Genomic DNA, 19,673 nt, shown 5'->3' with positions numbered 1-19,673 from the left:
AGTTTTTTTTTTTTTTTTTCGTTTTTATTTTTAATTATTTTCATCTGTGTTTTAGAAGTAGCTGCAATTGCGCTCTCTAAATACTATGAAGTTCTTTTTTGGTTTTAGTTTAAATAGGTTATAAATTTTAGTTGCGATTTCGAAACTGTTTTTGTTTCGTTTTCATTTCAGTTTCGTTTTCAAACTTTTTCTTACTTAAGATTGGTTATATATATATATATATATATATATATATATATATATATATATATATATATATATATATATATATATATATATATATATATATATATATATATATTTAGAACCATTACTGGTGTATGTCGATAAGTTCAGACAAGCGTTAGTGGGAGCTGGAATGATAAGTCGAAAAAAGCTAGAGAAAAAAGAAAAAGGAAATATTTTTGAAAAAATTTGTACAATCACTATATCGAAAATTATATTCGATATATAATCAATATATCTAATTATATTCTCAAGACAAATATTGATGAGTTGCAACTTATCATGTTTTCATATCAAGGTTTGACTGAACAGCACAAAGTTATTTTTATAAAAAGAGCAATCGCGAAAGAGAAGTTACCAATAGAAGCAATAATTTATTTGAAATTCCGAAAGAAAATTACCTCTCGCTGACGTTGGAGGCGTATTTCGAATATTAGTATCTAATGTTTACCGTGGTCGTAAACATGTCCAAAACATGCTGTCGATTTTTAGTAGAGCGGAGAAATCCAACTGTTATGAATTAACAAACAGAAATGGTGCCCTCAAGCAACAAATAAGCCGTTAATCTCATAATGCCGTTAGTTGTATGCCGTTAATCACATAATTTCCACGTATTTCGTTTCTTATTTAAATGTTCTATTTTTTAGGTTCAGCAATTTTTTATGTGCCGCTTTGTAAACTTTCTCCTATTTTGACTTATATCATAATATATTTTAATAATAAAGTGTGATTTTAAGCTTTGCAATTTTATCTTAATGTAATACTAATATTTTGATCCAAACATTATCTTCAGTGCTTGCTCAATGTCGATATATGTCGACAGTGAGAAGTAACGATATTTAGTATATACTTGAATTGACATTCTCTGGAAAACATGTTACAATTCGGTCAACCCATGATTTAAAAAAAGATACAAAAATATCAATGTCTAAATTTCAAAGCTTAGCAGTGTCAAGATATTTGGTGGATTATATATTCTTGAAGAAGTAATATATGCAGCTTTTGACTGTAAGCATTACATTTGTTCAAAAATCTATGTATGCACTTTTTTAAACATAAAACAAACCCTCAATGCAGTTCTTACCGTTCTTTCAGTAGTATGCTTTTGTTCTTCTAGGAATATCATCAATTATATGATGTGTTTTTAAATTATCGATTATCGTTGGGCATTAACTTGTTGACTGCCTTGTCACTCACATTCGCGTGATAGCAAAAGTGCTCAGACAATGTAGAATTTAATGGGAGTAGAACAAGCCTATGTTTAGTTTATATTTCCTTTTTCATCACGTTGCTAAATACTTGAATCACCTGTGATTCATACAGACTATATAATTAGATATTTTTTTCTTTATTACTATTAAAAGAGAGTAAGTAATTAGACATCTTATTAGACAGAGGTCCGAATCACAGGCATCAATCATGGCAGCGAACCCGTTAAATAATGAACCACATCTTTGTACAGTTTGTGCAAAATAAAAAGTTAGAAAACGCTTATTTTGAAAGCCACAATACACAAATTGCAGTCTATTCCCTTGTAGAAATTTATAAAAATAGTACACTCATATCAATCTATCATCTTTTATATATATTAAATTATTGATTAGTTGTTTGCCGAGTAATTAAAGGAATTTTCCTTGCTTAAGCAGCTGAAATTAATGAATGAAATGAAATTTAATTGCATATTAAGATTGTCGAAAGCCAATGAAAATGCATTTCAGAAAGAAAATCTTTCAAAAGCATTTGTCATTCTGCAAAACAAGTGACGTCGACTTAACAATGACTCATTAATTTAAGACTAATTTAGCGAAATGTAATTCACTTTTAATTCACAATAATTAAATTGACGAGAGCCGATTGTATGCACATCGCTTCCAAACAAAACTTTTTTCCAGCAGATGGCGCTACGGTATTGAGAAGGTGCAGCAAATTTGCTAAAAAATTAACAATAAAAGATACTGATGATACAAATTTTTCAGAATTATCGGAATGAAGAAAATTATATTAATAATTGCGACTGACGCGCGAAAAATCGATAATATAAAATTTTTTCAATGTTTGAATAATGAAAAATATATGTTTTGAAGTAAACGGTTCCAGAAAGTAATCCACAGAATTTTTTTTTTATTAATCAATATCAGGTAACAGTTTCTTTCTGCTGATTTTTACCTTTTTATATAAGATATTGAAATTCTTTTATTGTTAACTTTTTTGGGGGGATTTATATCCCAATATCTTTTATACTGCATATGAGATTAGATTTTATTCCGCTCTTAATTTTAGCAGCAGACATGTTGCAAAAGAGAATATTATAGTGTCCCTGCATTTTCTCATAAAATATGTATTTTTTAAACCGAAGTATCAATTTATTGCATAGTAAAATTTTGAAATTCTTATATATTCTAATTCAAAATAAGAATGATAAAATAAGATTTCATTCGTTTCAAAATTTCATATTTTACTGAATTCCTTGAACAAAAAAGAGATTTGTGCAAATTTAGAAATTTTATTTATTAAATAATCTATATTTTTATGAAATTAAACCTATAGAGCGTCTAAAAAATATCTGAATTTATATTTATCATTTTATGTATAGAATAAGAAAGAAGTGTAAAAAGAAGATGGAATATTAATTATTTAAAAAAAATAATAAAGAAAGAGTTCAACAAAGAGTATTAAAGATTTGTCTTTCGAAAATAATTTATTTCCTCGTAGATTCTCTCTCATGGCAGATTTCAGCGGTTATGGTAATGTCTGGTAATCGCAATATGGTAATTCTTAAAAGACAAAAAATATATGAAAGATTTATTGTATTTAAAGCTACAAATGATCAGTAAAACGTGACGTTTGGTAAAGGTTTTTTTAAACGTTAGCATTGCATATGGCATTTGTATTCAGACTTTTTTCGCTAACAAAATTTGAAAGAAAGCTATAGAAGAAAAATATAATGGATATTTATTTTAATATAATTGCAATATTATATTAGGGAATTCATAAGAAATGAACGTCTGGTGTAATTTTTCTATTCAGCTAACTGCTTATTAATACACGTATTTCCCTTTTTCTTTGTCCTGCTGAATATTCGAAGCTGCGATTATTTTCGAAAGCAATAAAAAAAAGTGATTTGTATTCCTATATTTCTTATTCAAGGATTATTTATTTATTCAAGGATTCTTAACAGATATTACTCAATATGGCCAACTATTACTCTATTCAACTCAATATGGCCAACATTACATTATAATCGAAGAAGGAAATTTGCTGAGAAATTTTTACAAGTGATTTTCTTTTAATCGAAATTCATGGACAGAAAAAAAAAATCTGTTCTAAAATACCATTCTTTGATTCCAGATGGTATCACTTGGGGATTTCCAAAATAAATAAATAAATTTTAAAAAGAAAAAAAATTAATAGAAGTGTTCACAAATGCTGAATATAGTTGTCATCATCTTCAGACACTATTAACAAATACAAAATGCTAATACAAAATTCAGTTTTCACTGCTTTTTATCGAAAATCAGCCATTATGATTAGATTTGAAATCGAAGCACAAAATTTTTAGAATAATATTTTTTTTTCGGTCCACAAAATCTGCTTTTAAGGGGAATATTTAAATGTATGTACAAAAATATTTAAAGGGATTTTTTTCACATCTTTTTTCTTTTTAATAAACCTAAAAAATTCGAAAAGAAGGCAAATATCGATATGTCCACTTGGCCTATTTACCAGATTTTTCCCACTTTGTTACGCTTATTTAAAATGGAAATCCAAAGAGTTTGCTCAAAGTAAAAAATAATAATAATAATAATTAAAATTTCTTTAAAATCTATGCTTTTTAAAAATTTACCCTAGCTGTAATTAAGCTATCTTAAGTACTGTTCGATTGGAACGTTAATAATTGTTAACCACTTAATTTTATCAACACATTTTAATCACCATGTGTTAGTAACTGCATTAATACTTCTTGGAAAATGAAGACAAATTACTAATAAAATCTCAAGAATTATAGAAGAGTTTTATTCCAACAACACTATTTCGTCATTCATATTTTAATTCGCATTTGAATATATTTTGATACACCCAGTTACAATTCTTTTGTTTCTTATGTATAATCAGTTTTTCATTTTTAAACTATTAATAAAATCTTAAGAAATCAGTATCAGAACGGTGCATTGCATCTGAAAAATGTTCAACAGAAGAAACAAATATAGAGTAAAGGTCTACAGCGAAAAAAATGGAGTATGGGAAAAAATATTTATCAGTCATTTTTGATATATACAAATTAATAACGGAATATTAGCTTGCTTTCCAAAACTGCATCTTCAGCTTAGAATGTCTAATAACTGAAGTAACTAATTAGAAATATCATCTAAAATCTAAGTAGGAGGCTACTTTCCTGCATAGTATGCCTTTTAGTAAGGAAGTTAGTTTCACTAATAGCTATAACAAAGGCTGAATTGATGCTAGATCACCCCCCCCCCTTCTTCAGCCTTAATAACTTTAGCGGCAAAAAAAAAAAAAAAAAAAAAAAGGATTTCCTATCCTTAAGGAATCTTCACAATACTACTTTTTCTCTAGAAGCTTCTTTGTCCTGTAACAAAAATATAAAAGTCGAGGATCTTTAAAGATGAAGACGACCCGAGAGAAGTCAGTAGTTGAGTGAAGTCTTTCTAATGCAAATTCTATCTGAGCACTTAGTGGAGTTACAGTAGTTTATATTCGAAATGCTATTTGTATACTGTAGTATACTGCAAGCGCTATTCTAGTGTATGCTTCAGTTGTGTTTTATTACCTATGCAAAAGTGTCGAAAAAAAAAAACGTATTTAACCGTTATTGAACTCTTTGGACATTTTCACCTTATACATAATGGATTTGGATTTTCCATAACAATATAGTATCAAGTATTTTCAAGAGTAAACATTCTTTCATGTTATTGCGTTTCAATGAAACATCAGATAAATCAAGTCCATAAAAAGAAAAACCGATATATATATACAAAACAAATCAAAATCAACGTATTCTCAACAATTTATCCATTTATCAACTACAAAATTATATTACATAACTTATAAGGAAACTTATTTCAAGATACATTTTGTTAATGTTTGAGATGTTTCAATACATCTCAAAATTTACTACTATAACAAATAAACGAATGATTATTAACTTCTTAATTTATTGTTTTCGATATATGGCTCATTCTGAAAAAGTTTTTTGCAATACTTACATTTGTGCTTTATGTAAATTTCCGATACTCAAAAACCTCTGAATCTGTGACTGGTTTGTACCAAAAGTAGCCAAGTAATAAACAATTCCATTTGCGATGGCATTCCAAAATGTGTAGCGTTTTGTCACATCACCAGACAAGCTGAAAAAGCAGATGTACATGAGTGTACTTAGATTTAAAAACACAATATTGACATTTAAATAGAATGAATAATGATTTTTCTTCCACAAAGGAAAATTATATTTTTACATCGTATAATGAATGTAAGATCTTACAATGATCTTTTTTGGTTCAACTGTCATATATCTGTCAGCTTAAATTCAATGTCTAGTGCTAGTAGTTTTTTTCAAAGGACTGCAGTTTCATTGTAAATTTTATTTGACAAAGTATCATGATCTTGTTTTTGGATTTTTAATATTCATCAAGTTTTATCCTTATTTAAATTATGTTAATATTTTAAAAGAACTTCCTACAGCTACCTCCTAAGAAGATTTTAATACTTTTACAGTGATATGATTTTATATTTTCTTTGGAGCAGCGCAATCAGCTTCATGGATCTTGCGATACAAAAAAAATCTAATCTCCTGGTTATTGCAATCTGAATTATAATTATGCCATTGCACAATGAACTTTAAATTCTAATCGTTTGATGTCTTATACTTTCCAATTAAGTTTTGGAATTTGTATTTCAAAATTTAAAAATCAGAAATAAAAATTAATTCATTGCTAAAAATGATGGATATTGATTTTTTTTTTGTTGCAAAACTGTTTTATGTATACAAAATAAGTATTGATTGATTTTAATATAAGTTTGCTGATGAATGCCTCTAGTAGACATAAAGATCATTTAGAAAATTTGTGTTTCAAAATTCAAAAAACAAAAATTAAGATGACAAACACATTAAATCGTCGCTAAAAATGATTCATATTGATTTTTTTCCAAATACTTTTTATATATACAAATTAGATAAACAGAAGCTTTTATGTAACTGTGTTGATGTATTTTCTATAGTAGACATAAAGATCATTAAGAGTACAATCATTTTAAATAAATGCGTTCGAAAATAAGAAGATACAAAACTAATCTTGAAGGTTTTTATAATGATTAAAATTTCAAAAAATAATTCCAATAACAACGCATTCTTAATTGATTGACTCAGAGAAATATCATGATTGGCATCAACACGCTTATACTATTTTTAAAAAGGAGGTTTAAGTTATAGAAAAAATATTCTGGGAATAACCGTAAGCATTACAAAGAATAAACCATAAACCTGCTAATATTCAATATGACTATTATCAAATAAAACAACACTTAGCATGCTGAAAAGGACGAGCATCACGAAGCACGGAATATGGGAGGAAAATTCTATTCATCATTGTTTTCGATAGTTTCTTTCGATTCATTCATATAGTTCTGTTCTTTTTAATTTTCAATTGATTTTGTATCATTAAAAAGACGAGTATAAGATACATATAAAACATTCTGGGAATAAACAATTACTACAAAGAAATGACCGTAAACAATGCAATTCTCAACGTGACTATATGTACCGAAAACAACTCGTGAGAGATGATGGACACTAAAGAAGCACGGAATCTAGGAAGATCTTTTCAATTTTGCATTTGATAATTTCTTTCAATTTATTACAAATTTTTACAAATTAATCTTTCAATTTTGCATTCGATAATTTCTTTCAATTTATTACAAATTTTTACAAATTACAAGTCTTTCTAATCAATCTATTACAAATTATTACTTTCTTTATTAAAAATATTTCAATTTATTACAAATTGCAGATTTGATAAGCATCAATAAACATTAGATCAGTTTTTCTAATTTCCATTTTCAATTGCTTTATTAGCTTTAGAAAAGAAGTGTGTAGGATACATAAAAACAATTTCTGGAGAAAATACCAAAAAGTACAGAGAAGCAACCGTAAATAATGGTCAACATGACTATCTTCATACAAAATAAAATTTCATACGAAACATGGAAAGGAAAACTTATATTCCATTATGTCCATTAGTGCCTTTCTGTTTATCACAATTTGCGGATTTGAGAGCCACTCATAAATCTTAGAACAATTTGATCGATTTCAACATTTTTAATTCGAATTCATTGTCACTTTATTATTATTTTGGTTTTAAAATTTACATTTATATAATGTTCAAATATGATCAAAAATTCCAATTTATTTTGCTAATATGAATTCATAGTTATAATTTTTTTAAAAAAAATATTATGCTACCATTTGTCATAATTTGACAGTTATGCAAAGCTTTTAATTAATAAAAATTAAAAAAAAAACTTCCAACAGATTAGATTTGAACTATTCTGAATAGTTTAAAATTTCTTTCTATTATTGATATGATTGAAGTGCGATTTACAATTTTTTATTAAAAATATTTTCTTTTTTATAGATATTAAAAATTAAATCGTATTCTTGAATAATATTCATTATTTTTTATTAAAATTATTTGCTCTTTATTTATTATTTATGGATTATTTATAAAAATTAAGCGATAGATTAAATCCTTTTGTCACTTTCACTTTAGAAAAATGATATTTTTAATTATAATCATAATCATTATTTTCTTATATCAAATTCTTGAATTAATTAATTTTTTGTGCGTAACTAAATTCTATTATATCAATATCTATGTATATTATATTATCCATCGATTATTCTGGCTGCTTGGAAGTCGTATTTCGACAAAATTGCTTATGATTATTCCGCGTATAAGCAAAAATATTTTACCAAATCAAAATAAGAACATATATTTCAATACCATTTTAGTGAAATATTAATAATTTATGAATTTAAATATCTAATCTGACCTCAGTTCCATGCACATGATTAAAGAATACGTAATAGTCACATTCGTTTATTTAGAAAATAAACTATCATCTCAGTATTTCAATTATTTTTGCCTATCATTTAATTCAGAATTGGCTAAGTGAAAATTTCCTTACTCAAAGAAAATAAGACGACCTCCTTCATTAGAAATACTGAAAGTCTCCTTGAAACCTTTCATCATTGATATTTTAACAATGACAGCGATCATGGCTGTGTACATAAGAAGGGCTTGGAAGACGATGGTCCATAGAACTGCTTTCAGACCTCCCTGTGAAAAAAGGAAGAGAGAAATTCTACTATAAAAAATTAGATTTAAGTTCTTATATTTAAGATTAGAGATAGATTAATTTTCTATTTTTGATTAAGAAGAATTTATCTATGCATTCATATGACCGACGTTTAAATTTTAAAAATCAAAATTCTTTATTAATCTTCTCTTTTCTTGAAGAGACAGGCCAAAGCTAGGTCTCAAAGTTTTCTCCATCTCACACTATCTAGCTTAGTAGAAATTCATTGGTTCCCTTCTATCTACTTCTTTTCTACACTATCCAAATATCTGATAAGTGCTCTTCCTTTTCATCAATTTTCATCTATTCTTGAAAAGTTCAGTTTTTAGTTGGAAATTCAATATTATATCTGGATATTTAACTCAACCATCTAATGCGAAATGCTTTTACTAATTTGCAAATGTTGGGTTTATCACATGTTTTATAAATTTCATGCTTATTTACAATTTTCTAAACTTATTTTTTTTATTGTTCCAAAGATCTGCAGCTGCCAAACAGGCGATAAATGACTGTTTGTTTCGCCAACTGGCGATAAGCATCAATCATACCTTTGGAGATGAACTTTGCTCTCCAACGGATACGAGTGACTCACTTCCTGCCTTCGCCAGCTGGCTTAGAACGTCTGTCTCCTGCTGGTCGATGGAATTACGGTCAATGTATCATGATCTATATATATTTGTTAATTTAATTTGTAATTAAAATTTATTTTTGTTATTTATATGGCTGGCAGTTTTCATTAAGTAAAAATGTTTTAATACTTTAATTTAAAGTAAATTTGGCAATGCGTGTTAAACCACGCACCAAAGATCTTCCTTAAGACTCTCCTCATAAAAATTAAGGACAAATTCTTTTTGTTAAGCGTCCAGAATTCATTCCTCTAGAGGATTTATCAAGTCTAATACATACTTCATTTTGTTTTTGTGTTCATAAATTTTGATTAAAATTGATTTCTATGGCTATTAAATTTCCTTTAGCCATGGATAGTTTATTTTTATTTAGAGTTTTATATCATTTCCAATATATTACATTAGCACTCGATTTCCGATTATTGCTCTTGAACTTTTTTTATTTTGTCATAAAAACTATAGAAAAAAAAAGCCGGGAGACAGAACTGATGTCAGTCCTTTTTGTAGATGAGGCAAGAAACGTGAATGATTGCAATGAGTTCAAGCGATTAGATGAGCGAGTTCTCTCACAGCGCTTTGTGCAATTATAATTGTTTATCATTGATTTGCTGCTTGTGGGCTCTGTTTATTGTAAATGCCATTTTGTGTTTATCTGTGTTTTGTTATAGCAACTTCGCGCTTTCGTATAGAATAAAATGTAGCCATCGTTTTTTTTACTTGATGGAATCTTTTTTCCGCACACATATCCAAAGAATTTTGGATTTTTCGTAATAATATAAATATATAATTAAATTTTCCTGTGAGAATATAAATGATTTATTTTTCAAATAAAATACCTTACTTGTGAGCTATAAAACATGCAAACAGCTGCTAGCGATAGGACGGAAGTCCATGTGGATAAACCAGTAACAGCGTTCAGTGCCAGCGATGGTGCGTAAAGTACAACCCCCATGTACAGAATCTAAGAAAAATATGTCCAAAAGTAAAATTACGAAGTATTTTATTCATAATTTGATTTCTGTGAAATTTTAGGAAAAAGATATATTCTTAAAGTTTGTTGCACGACAAGATAAAGAAATGACGTCAAAACGATGAAAGCAACAAACTACTATTATAATAATTTGAAGCTTTGTAAAATATTTGTATATTTTGTTCTCAAATCTGTGATTAAAAATAACAGAACAGCATATTATACATTTTAGTTAAAAACAGTTTGATTTAATAATAACATTATTTTCTTTATTCCCTGGAAAATTTATAATCAGTATTTTTTTTTTCAATGAAATACGAAAGTCTTAAAAAGTTAATCGCACTTTTAAGAAAGTAAAATAGAATAAAAATGTTATACTAACTTTAATTTTTTCCTAAAGTTGCTGGTAAAATCTATTTTTTGACCTAATTATCTTACAGTTCTACCTTACAGTTCTCGAGACATGGTGCAAATTTTCAATGCCTTCTGAAAAGAAAATTCGTCCTGTTTGGGGACCAGATGGAATGTAGGTGCCCAGATAAGGAATCTCGATTTTGAACACTGAATCCTTCCAAATACGTTTATGTAATCATGATGTGCATTAATTGGGCCTAGTTTATTTAAAAAAATTAGAGACTAGATCGTATCTCAAGTATCATTCTCTTTAGCCAGCCATGGCTAAAACCAATGAGATTTGGTGATGGATTTTCCTCATGTGTCTACAAAACGGGGTGTTTAATCTAACAAATCAACTCAATTACTCAATAATATATAAACCAATTACAATATTATTAACTCTCTCTGTCCAAAAAATACATGCAGACTACAGAAATCATTTTAATTCTAAATTATAGTTGAATACATAATGTGGCGTCGGAAACAGCTTTAAAAAACATCAGTAAAAGAACTGAGAATACTGCCTGAACTTGCCAAAATTACGTGAAATAATTTTAGTAGTTTGTTAATTTTTAAGAAATGGTTTTTAAACAATTTTATTAATTATATTTCGTTTCAAAATTTGGCGTTTTTGGATGCATAGTATATTGAAAAAGACATGAAGCCAATGATTTGCTTGAGATTCAGCAAGCAGTAAATTAAATATTTTTTTTATTTATTGAAATTACAAAACATAGATAATTAAAGAGTGAAATAATCTACTAGTACAAACAGTTACAGACACAAGCATAAGATATATTTTGAAAAAATATATTCATACCATTTGCAAAGTGAAAAGAACAGCTGTCAAAGTCCGAGTTGTTTTACCAAACCTTCTTTCTAAATACTTAAAAGAAAATAATAATAGTTAGTAACATATAACTTTTAATTATTTTCATTTTACCCTCTGAATTTATTAATTAATATTCATATAGACTCTTTTAAATCTTGTATCCGAAGAAAGTCATAAATGGATCTTTTTTATTTCCATGATTTGAAAGAAAAAGAAGAACTGATGTTGTGTGAAATTTTCTGTCATGAAATATCTTTATTACTATTTCTATTTAGTAAAGAAGTTAGAATTGATTACTAAATGATTGATAAATCATCTACAGTATAACAACAAATATCACAGCAAACTCTTATTGCGAATATAATTTTTTTAATTGTTTGAATTTTAATGTAGCAGTTAAAAGGTATTTCCACCTGTAAAAGTGAGAAACTACACAATATTTTATCAAAAATTATTGATGTATTTGTATTATTGATGTATTGATACGAATTATTGATGTATTTGTGCATATACCTGTTAAACGAAGCTTGATTCTTGTAATTCATCAACAGATATTTTTAAGGATTAAAATATAATAAAAATCATGTTATGTTTTAATAGTCTTTTACCTGTTCTGTCTATTGTCTAAATGAACATTCCTCATGCAATCAAGTTCTATGATGTCATAGCAAATTAGAAACCTGTCTGGGAAGTCTGGTTAATTTATTTTCTAATTGCATTGTTCCTTTCACGGTAATGTAACTTCATCTCTTTTTCTTCATATAAACTGCAGAGATAATGGATATGATATTCCTTCTTTAGCTTTTTAACATGGTAGGAAAACGATCTATTAACTCTATTACTTTTTGATAAATAATGAAAAATGATTTAATTCTATTGCAATAATGAAATAAATATTTGAAATTTATGCATTTTTTAATAGTTTAATTTACAGAAAAAGCTTTGCATTTAAATTAGTGTCATTCAAATTTTTTTAAAAAAATTTTTGATGTGTTTCAAAACATATTTTTGTGTAGTAATATTTTTAAAAATTCAATAAAGGTCGCAGTTTTGCTTAATTTTTAATTAATTAACATTATAATTAAAATTTGTATAAACATTACTCCAGCATATATTTCCGTCGTTCACCGAATATTTTCAACAAATTTGCTAATTCTAAATCTAACAATGTATCTTGTAGAGTGGCAACATACGCATTCTACATGGTTTCTAATAGAGATGAAATGAATTTTTAAATAATGAATCAAATATATCTAATTTACAGAAAAAATTAATTATTTAAAGATAAAATAAATTAATTATAATCATCATAATTAATTGTAATATATATTTTTCACTTAAAAATTATAGGGATTTTGTTCGTATGACATTAATTGTAGTTTAATTTATCTGAAGTATCGTTTTCACCATCTCAAGCATTTATAATCATGCTGCAAACCACCAGATTCTTAATAAAAATATATTCTAATTTTTATGTAACACACTAACAAAAGAGTGCTATGAAGTACATTTTATATTTTTGATTTCTTTCATATGAAATCATTTATCTAGTGTTTTTTTTTCAGAATCTTGTTCTTATTATTCTTCAGAAAGAAAGAATTATTAATAAAGAAACAACAAAGAATCATCCATTGATAAAAGAAGCGAGTGTTATGAAGTATTTTGTACTTGTTTCGTTTTACGACTCCCCAATGTTACTTAATGATTTTCAAATTATGTCTAGATCGTAAAGCTTTATTTTACATAGAATGCAAAGAAAATAGCATTCCTAGGACTTTTTGGCCATTTTCTGGTGATTAAGTCAAGAACTTTGAGAAAATGAATTTACTAGGCAATCTTCAGATTATGTTAAGATTGTTAACGCCGAGTTGCTAACGGCAAAACTTGCTATGCCCGGCATTTCTTGGCGATTTATCATGAGACTAATAAAAATAAATAAATGCCATATATTTCAATATTCAATATAAAATTTAGGAGATTTACCAACAAAAGGAGCTCTGAAAATTTACTCAGTAATCAAACAAATCCTTTATTTATTAAAACTAAAACAAATTTTTGTGACTGAGGGGGGGGGGCAAAAGCCACATTTTAAAGAGAACAAAATATTCTTCAATATATCAATTATTGCATAAAATAGATGGGGCTAGTTTTCCGAAACTTTCTCGAATATCCTCTAAGAAGATTATTTCTCTCTCATCTCCGCGGACTTTGTGCAAAGCTGTGAATAATAACAAGATTGTTCAGCTTTTTGTTTTCAGAACTCCGTACATGAAAGCTTTTTGCTACGAAGTACAATAAGGAAAACCGAACTGACTGACGCCAAAATTTGCAAACAAAAACGTTAACATTTACAAGAAACAACTTATATTTTAATAAAGATATCTTACTAAATTGCATTTATCTAAATTGTTCCATTTTTGAGCTATCGCGTTTTACATACAAGTGGAATTGCTTACCGAAAATGGTTCAAAATGTGATAAATATCTACTTCTTAGATGTACATCCCTGTAGCAAAATGAATTTAATTTTTTTAACATTTTGTAGTTATCTGATTCTCTTGTATTCAGAGAAAGACTTCCTGTGAATGGATCTCTTTCAAAGTTTGCAAAAAATTTGGGCCTTTTGTGCAAAGACCACATATCCAATTTAATTAATCTATCTTTAAGTGTTTTTGATATATCATGTTTAGATAAAGACATTTGGAGCAATAGAAATATAGGTAGAGATTATTGCAAAGATTTTTCAGGCTTAACCATGAAACGGAGAAATGTATCAAAATCTCGACGTAAAATTTTTTTTGCAGTTAAAATACTTTCTTTTTTCTTAATTGATAAAAGAAAAAGTAAAAATAACTTCTAACTTGGTAGCCAGAATAGACTTCGGCATGCGTATCGTTTAGTTGCAAAAGAAACGTACACACACCTTGAATGCGGATGTTTAAATGAAGCTACTCTGAGAATAAAACAAACGAGCACACTTGCATGACCAGTCCTAAGCCCGTTAACTAAACACCCAACCATTATCCTTCGAAAAAACCCGAAAATTCAGAAAAATCAAGTTGAGGCGTTCCGAAGGTTTAAACAAATTAATCAATTAAATGATAATTTTTTTCACGAAAATAATAAAATATTAAATTATTTTCTCAAACATAAAATTAAATAAAATTTTAAATTTTAGAAATTGAAGGCTAAATCAATGAAAAACTCGATGAAGCATGTATGGTGTTTGAGATGATGGATAAGGCGAACCACTTTAAAACTAAAACAAAGGCTTTTATTTCATGGTCTTTTATATGTGCCCAGATACAAATTATGCTACAATTATTATATGGATAAGAAAAAGTTACAGTTTGAATGATGGCGGATAACAGGTGGATAATCACTGAGATTCGAATCCGAGGTTTCACTGGTGAGATTTCAGTCCGCAGATCTCCTCAAATGAAAATTATTAAATAAAAGCGTTTAAAAATATTTTAAATGAATCAATAAATAATCCATAATCATTATAAGAGTCTTACAATCATTGAAATTAAGAAATAATATGTTACAGTAAAACAGTTTAAATATTCTTACCTCATATGATGTTGCTACTTTCATGTCGTAAAACACTGGAAGAAATCCATAGACTGCTATAAATCCTCCTATTGGAATACCCACGATGGACAAAAGTATTTCAGTTCCATAAAGATATGTTTCTGCAGGTATCCCCAGCACAGAAACGGATGACAAACAGGTGGCCATGACGGAAAAAGCTACAGGACCAATGCCCATCGCCCGGCTGCCCATTAAAAATTCATCCGTCGTTTTCTGTCTACCACCAGAAAAACGAAAATATACGCCAATTAGCGCAGAGACGGACAACATGATGGCTATCACTACATAATCGAAAATACCCAACCAGTTTGCCATAGTGGATTTGAAGAGATGTTCTGTTTTTCTGAAATTAAAAGAAGTATTGAATGAAATCTCACAATAAAAGATATCTACTAGTAATAACATAAGAATATAGGCTTTCTTAGATTATTCAGCTATAGAATAATTAAATCATAATTTCAATTAAATTATATCATCAACAAAAAGATTCTGAATTTCTGATACGTTTATTTCTGTTCTTATTTTTAAAATTACTTAAAATATCAGTTAAATCTTATAGAAATGGTAGGATGTGCCGATAAGACTTTACATTTCATAAATTTCAATTATCATAAATCGGAAATTTTCTTCATTTTTTATTATTATTAAGTGAGCTATTATTTGTCAATGGAACCAACGGGAGTGGTCTCTCTTAAACTTTCTCGCATACTCTCAAATATAGATGTTATCCCAGAAACTTCTTTGCATGGCATTGGTATATAATAGTTAAAAAATATTAACTTGTAGTGTGATTTTAGCATCTTTACTGAATCTATCATGTGATCCTTGGCAGTGCTTTTGGCGATTAATCCTTGGTATAATCAAAAAGTATCCAAAGTATCCAAAAATAGAATTTGAGTTTCATATGCGTTCTTCCCAACCGACTAATACAAAAATTTGATATAAAACTACATTTAAAGTCGCAAAATTATATACCAAATTTTATAAATTTGTCTCTACGTTTTAGAGATACCACATTTACATGTTTCTGAAAGTACAGACCGATAGACAGTCAAACCTTGCTGGATTTCGCTCAAAATTCGATACACTTCTCTCCTGAAGACGTGGAATCCGTGTAAGTAATTTTATCTATCTGGCTCTCTTCGTTTTGCAGTTATCGTGTTATTCGAGCCAGACAGGCAGGTTTCCCCTGAACGGATTTTGCTCAAAATTTTATAGAAATCTACAAATTTGGTATAAAACGTGTATACCAAATTTGTGTACATCATTTGTCTAGATCAATGCGTTTTTGAGTTGTCTGCCACAGATAGACAGACAGACATTTTCCAAAAATATATTTTTTGAACTCAAGGATTATTGAACTTTACAATCTCGATTTCGAATTTTTTGTTGATTGCTATACGTTTACGAGAAAATAAAAATTAGGAGATTTACAGTTAGTTTGAGAGAATATTTCAACCCGACTAAGCTACTATATTTCAAAATGTTCCGTCTATTTTCCATATTATATTTATGAAACAATACAACAGCTAAAAAATGACAACATTTAAGGACAGACATTAAAGGCGTATAATATTTGAATAACTCATTAGAATAAACAAATTGTTATGAAAGCAGTCATGAAGCACTTATACTGCAAAAGGAGGACTCAAGTAATTTCATGGCGGACATCGCAGCAAGGGGATATAAAACTGCAGGATATTGCATGGAATGAGATAATAAAAAAGAAAGGCTTAACATTTTAAAACTACACTACTCCTCCATTTCAAGAACTCTCGGGCACTTATCAAGCTTAGTACAGAACATTGAATTATTCGTTTAATGATAACTTCAAAGTTGTGAAGATTTCAAATATTTTGAAGTATGTTCAGCCATTTATAAGGCGATGGAAATTAATTATTTTTAAATAAGCATTTCTAAAAAAAATAAACTGTATCTTTCAAATTTCAAGTTCTGCAGTGGATTTATATTATGTTTCAATTTTTCTTTCATGAATATGAGGGCAAATGCCGTTCTGAAGTTTCAACTCACTCCTTAAATTATTATTCTGATGTTAATTTTCAATTTATTTTTCTTTCCTTTTAATTTTAGAGATTGTAAATGAAGAAAAATGTCAACTCTTAAATTAATTAAAATAATACAAAAAATAACTTTATCAAAAATGTATGTGAAATTAATTTTTAATATATGTAATATTTCATGAAATGAAGAATTACTTTATTTTCTTTTTGAAAATAAAATATATATATAAAAAAAAACTCGGCTGCAAATATAGTAAAATTATCTCAATTTTTTTTAAGAAAATACAATTTCCTAAATTTAAAAATTTAAATTAGAATTATATGATGCAAAAATTTTAATAATAGTAATTAATTTCAATACAACAAGAAAATGTTCTTTTCAAATTTTATACTTTTATATTGCAAAATGTTTTTCAAAAACCAGTTTAGTTATTAATAATCGAGAGAACTTACCTTTCGAACTTTTTATACGGGATCCTTAAATTTTCAGTGAATATATTATATAGATATAATTAAATGGTTTTATGAAAATTTAATTAATTCTCAACTTCACTGCATAATTGAGGTAAGTAATTCTATTAATTCTATTAAGTAATACAAATCATTACCTAATAGAACACTGATTCATTCAATTATCTGCAGAAAGCGTTAAGTTCGTTGGCTTTCTTACATCACTTCTGATTAATGCAATCTAAAACTGTTCCAAACATTACTAAAAAAGGACACGGCATCTGGGCGAAGCAAAGATTTCTCAATGAATAAGCTGGTTGAGAAAAGACTGTGACGTTTATGCTTCTTAATTCTGAATAACTTATTGCTTCCAACAAAACGACACACAATACAGAATGGATAAACAAACTATTCGCATGATGGATTTATGCATAAACGTAAGAGTCTTTAACACCTTGTATTTTCTTCTGAGTTAAATTATAGATTGCATGCTAGCAATTTCAAGCAGATTTATATATCCTTTGACGAGAAGCAAAAAAATAATAATAGGCGTATAATTTATTTTGATTTCCCCTTCAAAGAATATTAAGGACAAATAAAAAAGAAATATATGTAAAAAAATTTCGGCTGCAAATATAGTGAAATTATCTCAAATTTTTTTAAAAGAAAATACAATTTCCTAAATTTAAAAATTTAAATTAGAATTATATGATTTAATAATTTGAAATATATGAATAATAGTAATTAATTTCAATACAACAAGAGAATGTTCTTTTCAAATTTTATACTAATTTTTATATTGCAAAATGTTTTTCGAAAATCAGTTTAGTTATTAGTAATCGAGAGAACTTACCTTTGGAACGTCTTATATGGGATCCTTACACTTTCAGTGAATATATTATATAGATATAATTAAAGGGTTTTATGAAAATTTAATTAATTCTCAAGTTAAGTTAAATTATAGATTACATGCTAGCAATTTCAAGCAGATTTATATATCCTTTGATGAAAAGCAAAAAATAATAATAAGCGTATAATTTATTTTGATTTCCCCTTGAAAGAATATTAAGGACAAATAAAAAAGAAATATATATAAAAAAATTTCGGCTGCAAATATAGTGAAATTATCTCAATATATATTATATAGATATAATGAAATGGTTTTATGAAAATTTAATTAATTCTCTAAGTTGAGTTAAATTATAGATTACATGCTAGCAATTTCAAGCAGATTTATATATCCTTTGATGAGAAGCAAAAAATAATTATAGGTGTATAATTTATTTTGATTTCCCCTTCAAAGAATATTAAGGACAAATAAAAAAGAAAGAAATTCATTTTCATTTGTAAAATCGCTGTAGTTTTATATTTTTAACCATTTTGAATAAATTATTAATAAATAAAAGTCATGCATTGTAAAATTTCTTCGAGTATTCAACAATTCTAATCATACAAATCAAAAGGATTGTATATTCTATTTGGTAATTTAAGAATTATTTCATAATTAGAAAATATAAATCATAAATGAAAAATAATTTTTAAAAAACTAATTTGTTAAAAAAATATTTTTTAAGGAAAAATCGAAATACATCATCGCTGCTACATCTAAAACACAAATGAAATTCATATTTATACTTATATAGTATTAAAATGGAATAAAATGGTAAACTAAAGAAAACTGGTGAAAAATAATGAATCCGGCCTATACAGAGTCATCTATGTAACGATCTATAACAGAGACCTTTCTTGTGATGGATCAAATATGTACAATACATAGAGAATAAATTAGAAGTCCTAATTAGAAGTAAAAATTCAGTAGTAAAATTGATAAAATTTATGTTTTTTTTAAATATAATTATACAAATTCTTCGAAAGGTTTGAAAAAATATAAAATTGCGATATAATAATTGCACAGATGATATTAAAAAAAAAACAAAAAACAGAAAATTGCAAAAATCGTAGTAGTAAGTAAAAGATAGTCAAAATAAATTTTTTGCTCTGGAATACTTTTTTTCCTTAAATTTTGTTAAGTTCAATAAGAAGCGCAATTAAAGCAGAAATAGTGATTTAATATTTGGTTGTTATTAAAAGGTTGTGAAATAAGGAAAAAGTTCTGTGTGCTTTTATATCACTTCAACGCTGCCATTATTGTTTTTTGTCAATCTTAGAGTTTTTAAAGCGCTTGCA

The 19,673-nt window shown here is 27.3% G+C and overlaps 1 protein-coding gene across 1 annotated transcript in view; it reads right to left on the bottom strand.

Moving 5' to 3' along the window:
• LOC129978458 (putative sodium-dependent multivitamin transporter) overlaps positions 1–17,624 on the bottom strand; it is a 35,362-nt gene extending 17,738 nt beyond the window's left edge. The window contains exons 1-6 of the mRNA XM_056090636.1: positions 17,490–17,624; positions 14,995–15,358; positions 11,411–11,476; positions 10,066–10,185; positions 8,428–8,579; positions 5,451–5,591 (exon numbers count right to left, since the gene is read on the bottom strand). Of these exons, the coding sequence (XP_055946611.1) occupies positions 5,451–5,591; positions 8,428–8,579; positions 10,066–10,185; positions 11,411–11,476; positions 14,995–15,330 (815 nt within the window). The 5' untranslated portion in view covers positions 15,331–15,358; positions 17,490–17,624. The remainder of the gene's footprint in view (positions 1–5,450; positions 5,592–8,427; positions 8,580–10,065; positions 10,186–11,410; positions 11,477–14,994; positions 15,359–17,489) is intronic.
• Between the last annotated feature and the right edge of the window lie 2,049 nt (positions 17,625–19,673).

This window comes from Argiope bruennichi, chromosome 1, assembly GCF_947563725.1.
Source record: "Argiope bruennichi chromosome 1, qqArgBrue1.1, whole genome shotgun sequence".
NCBI lineage: Eukaryota > Metazoa > Arthropoda > Arachnida > Araneae > Araneidae > Argiope > Argiope bruennichi.
Note: the sequence above shows the minus strand (reverse complement) of the source record. Positions and strands in the feature narration are given on the sequence as shown.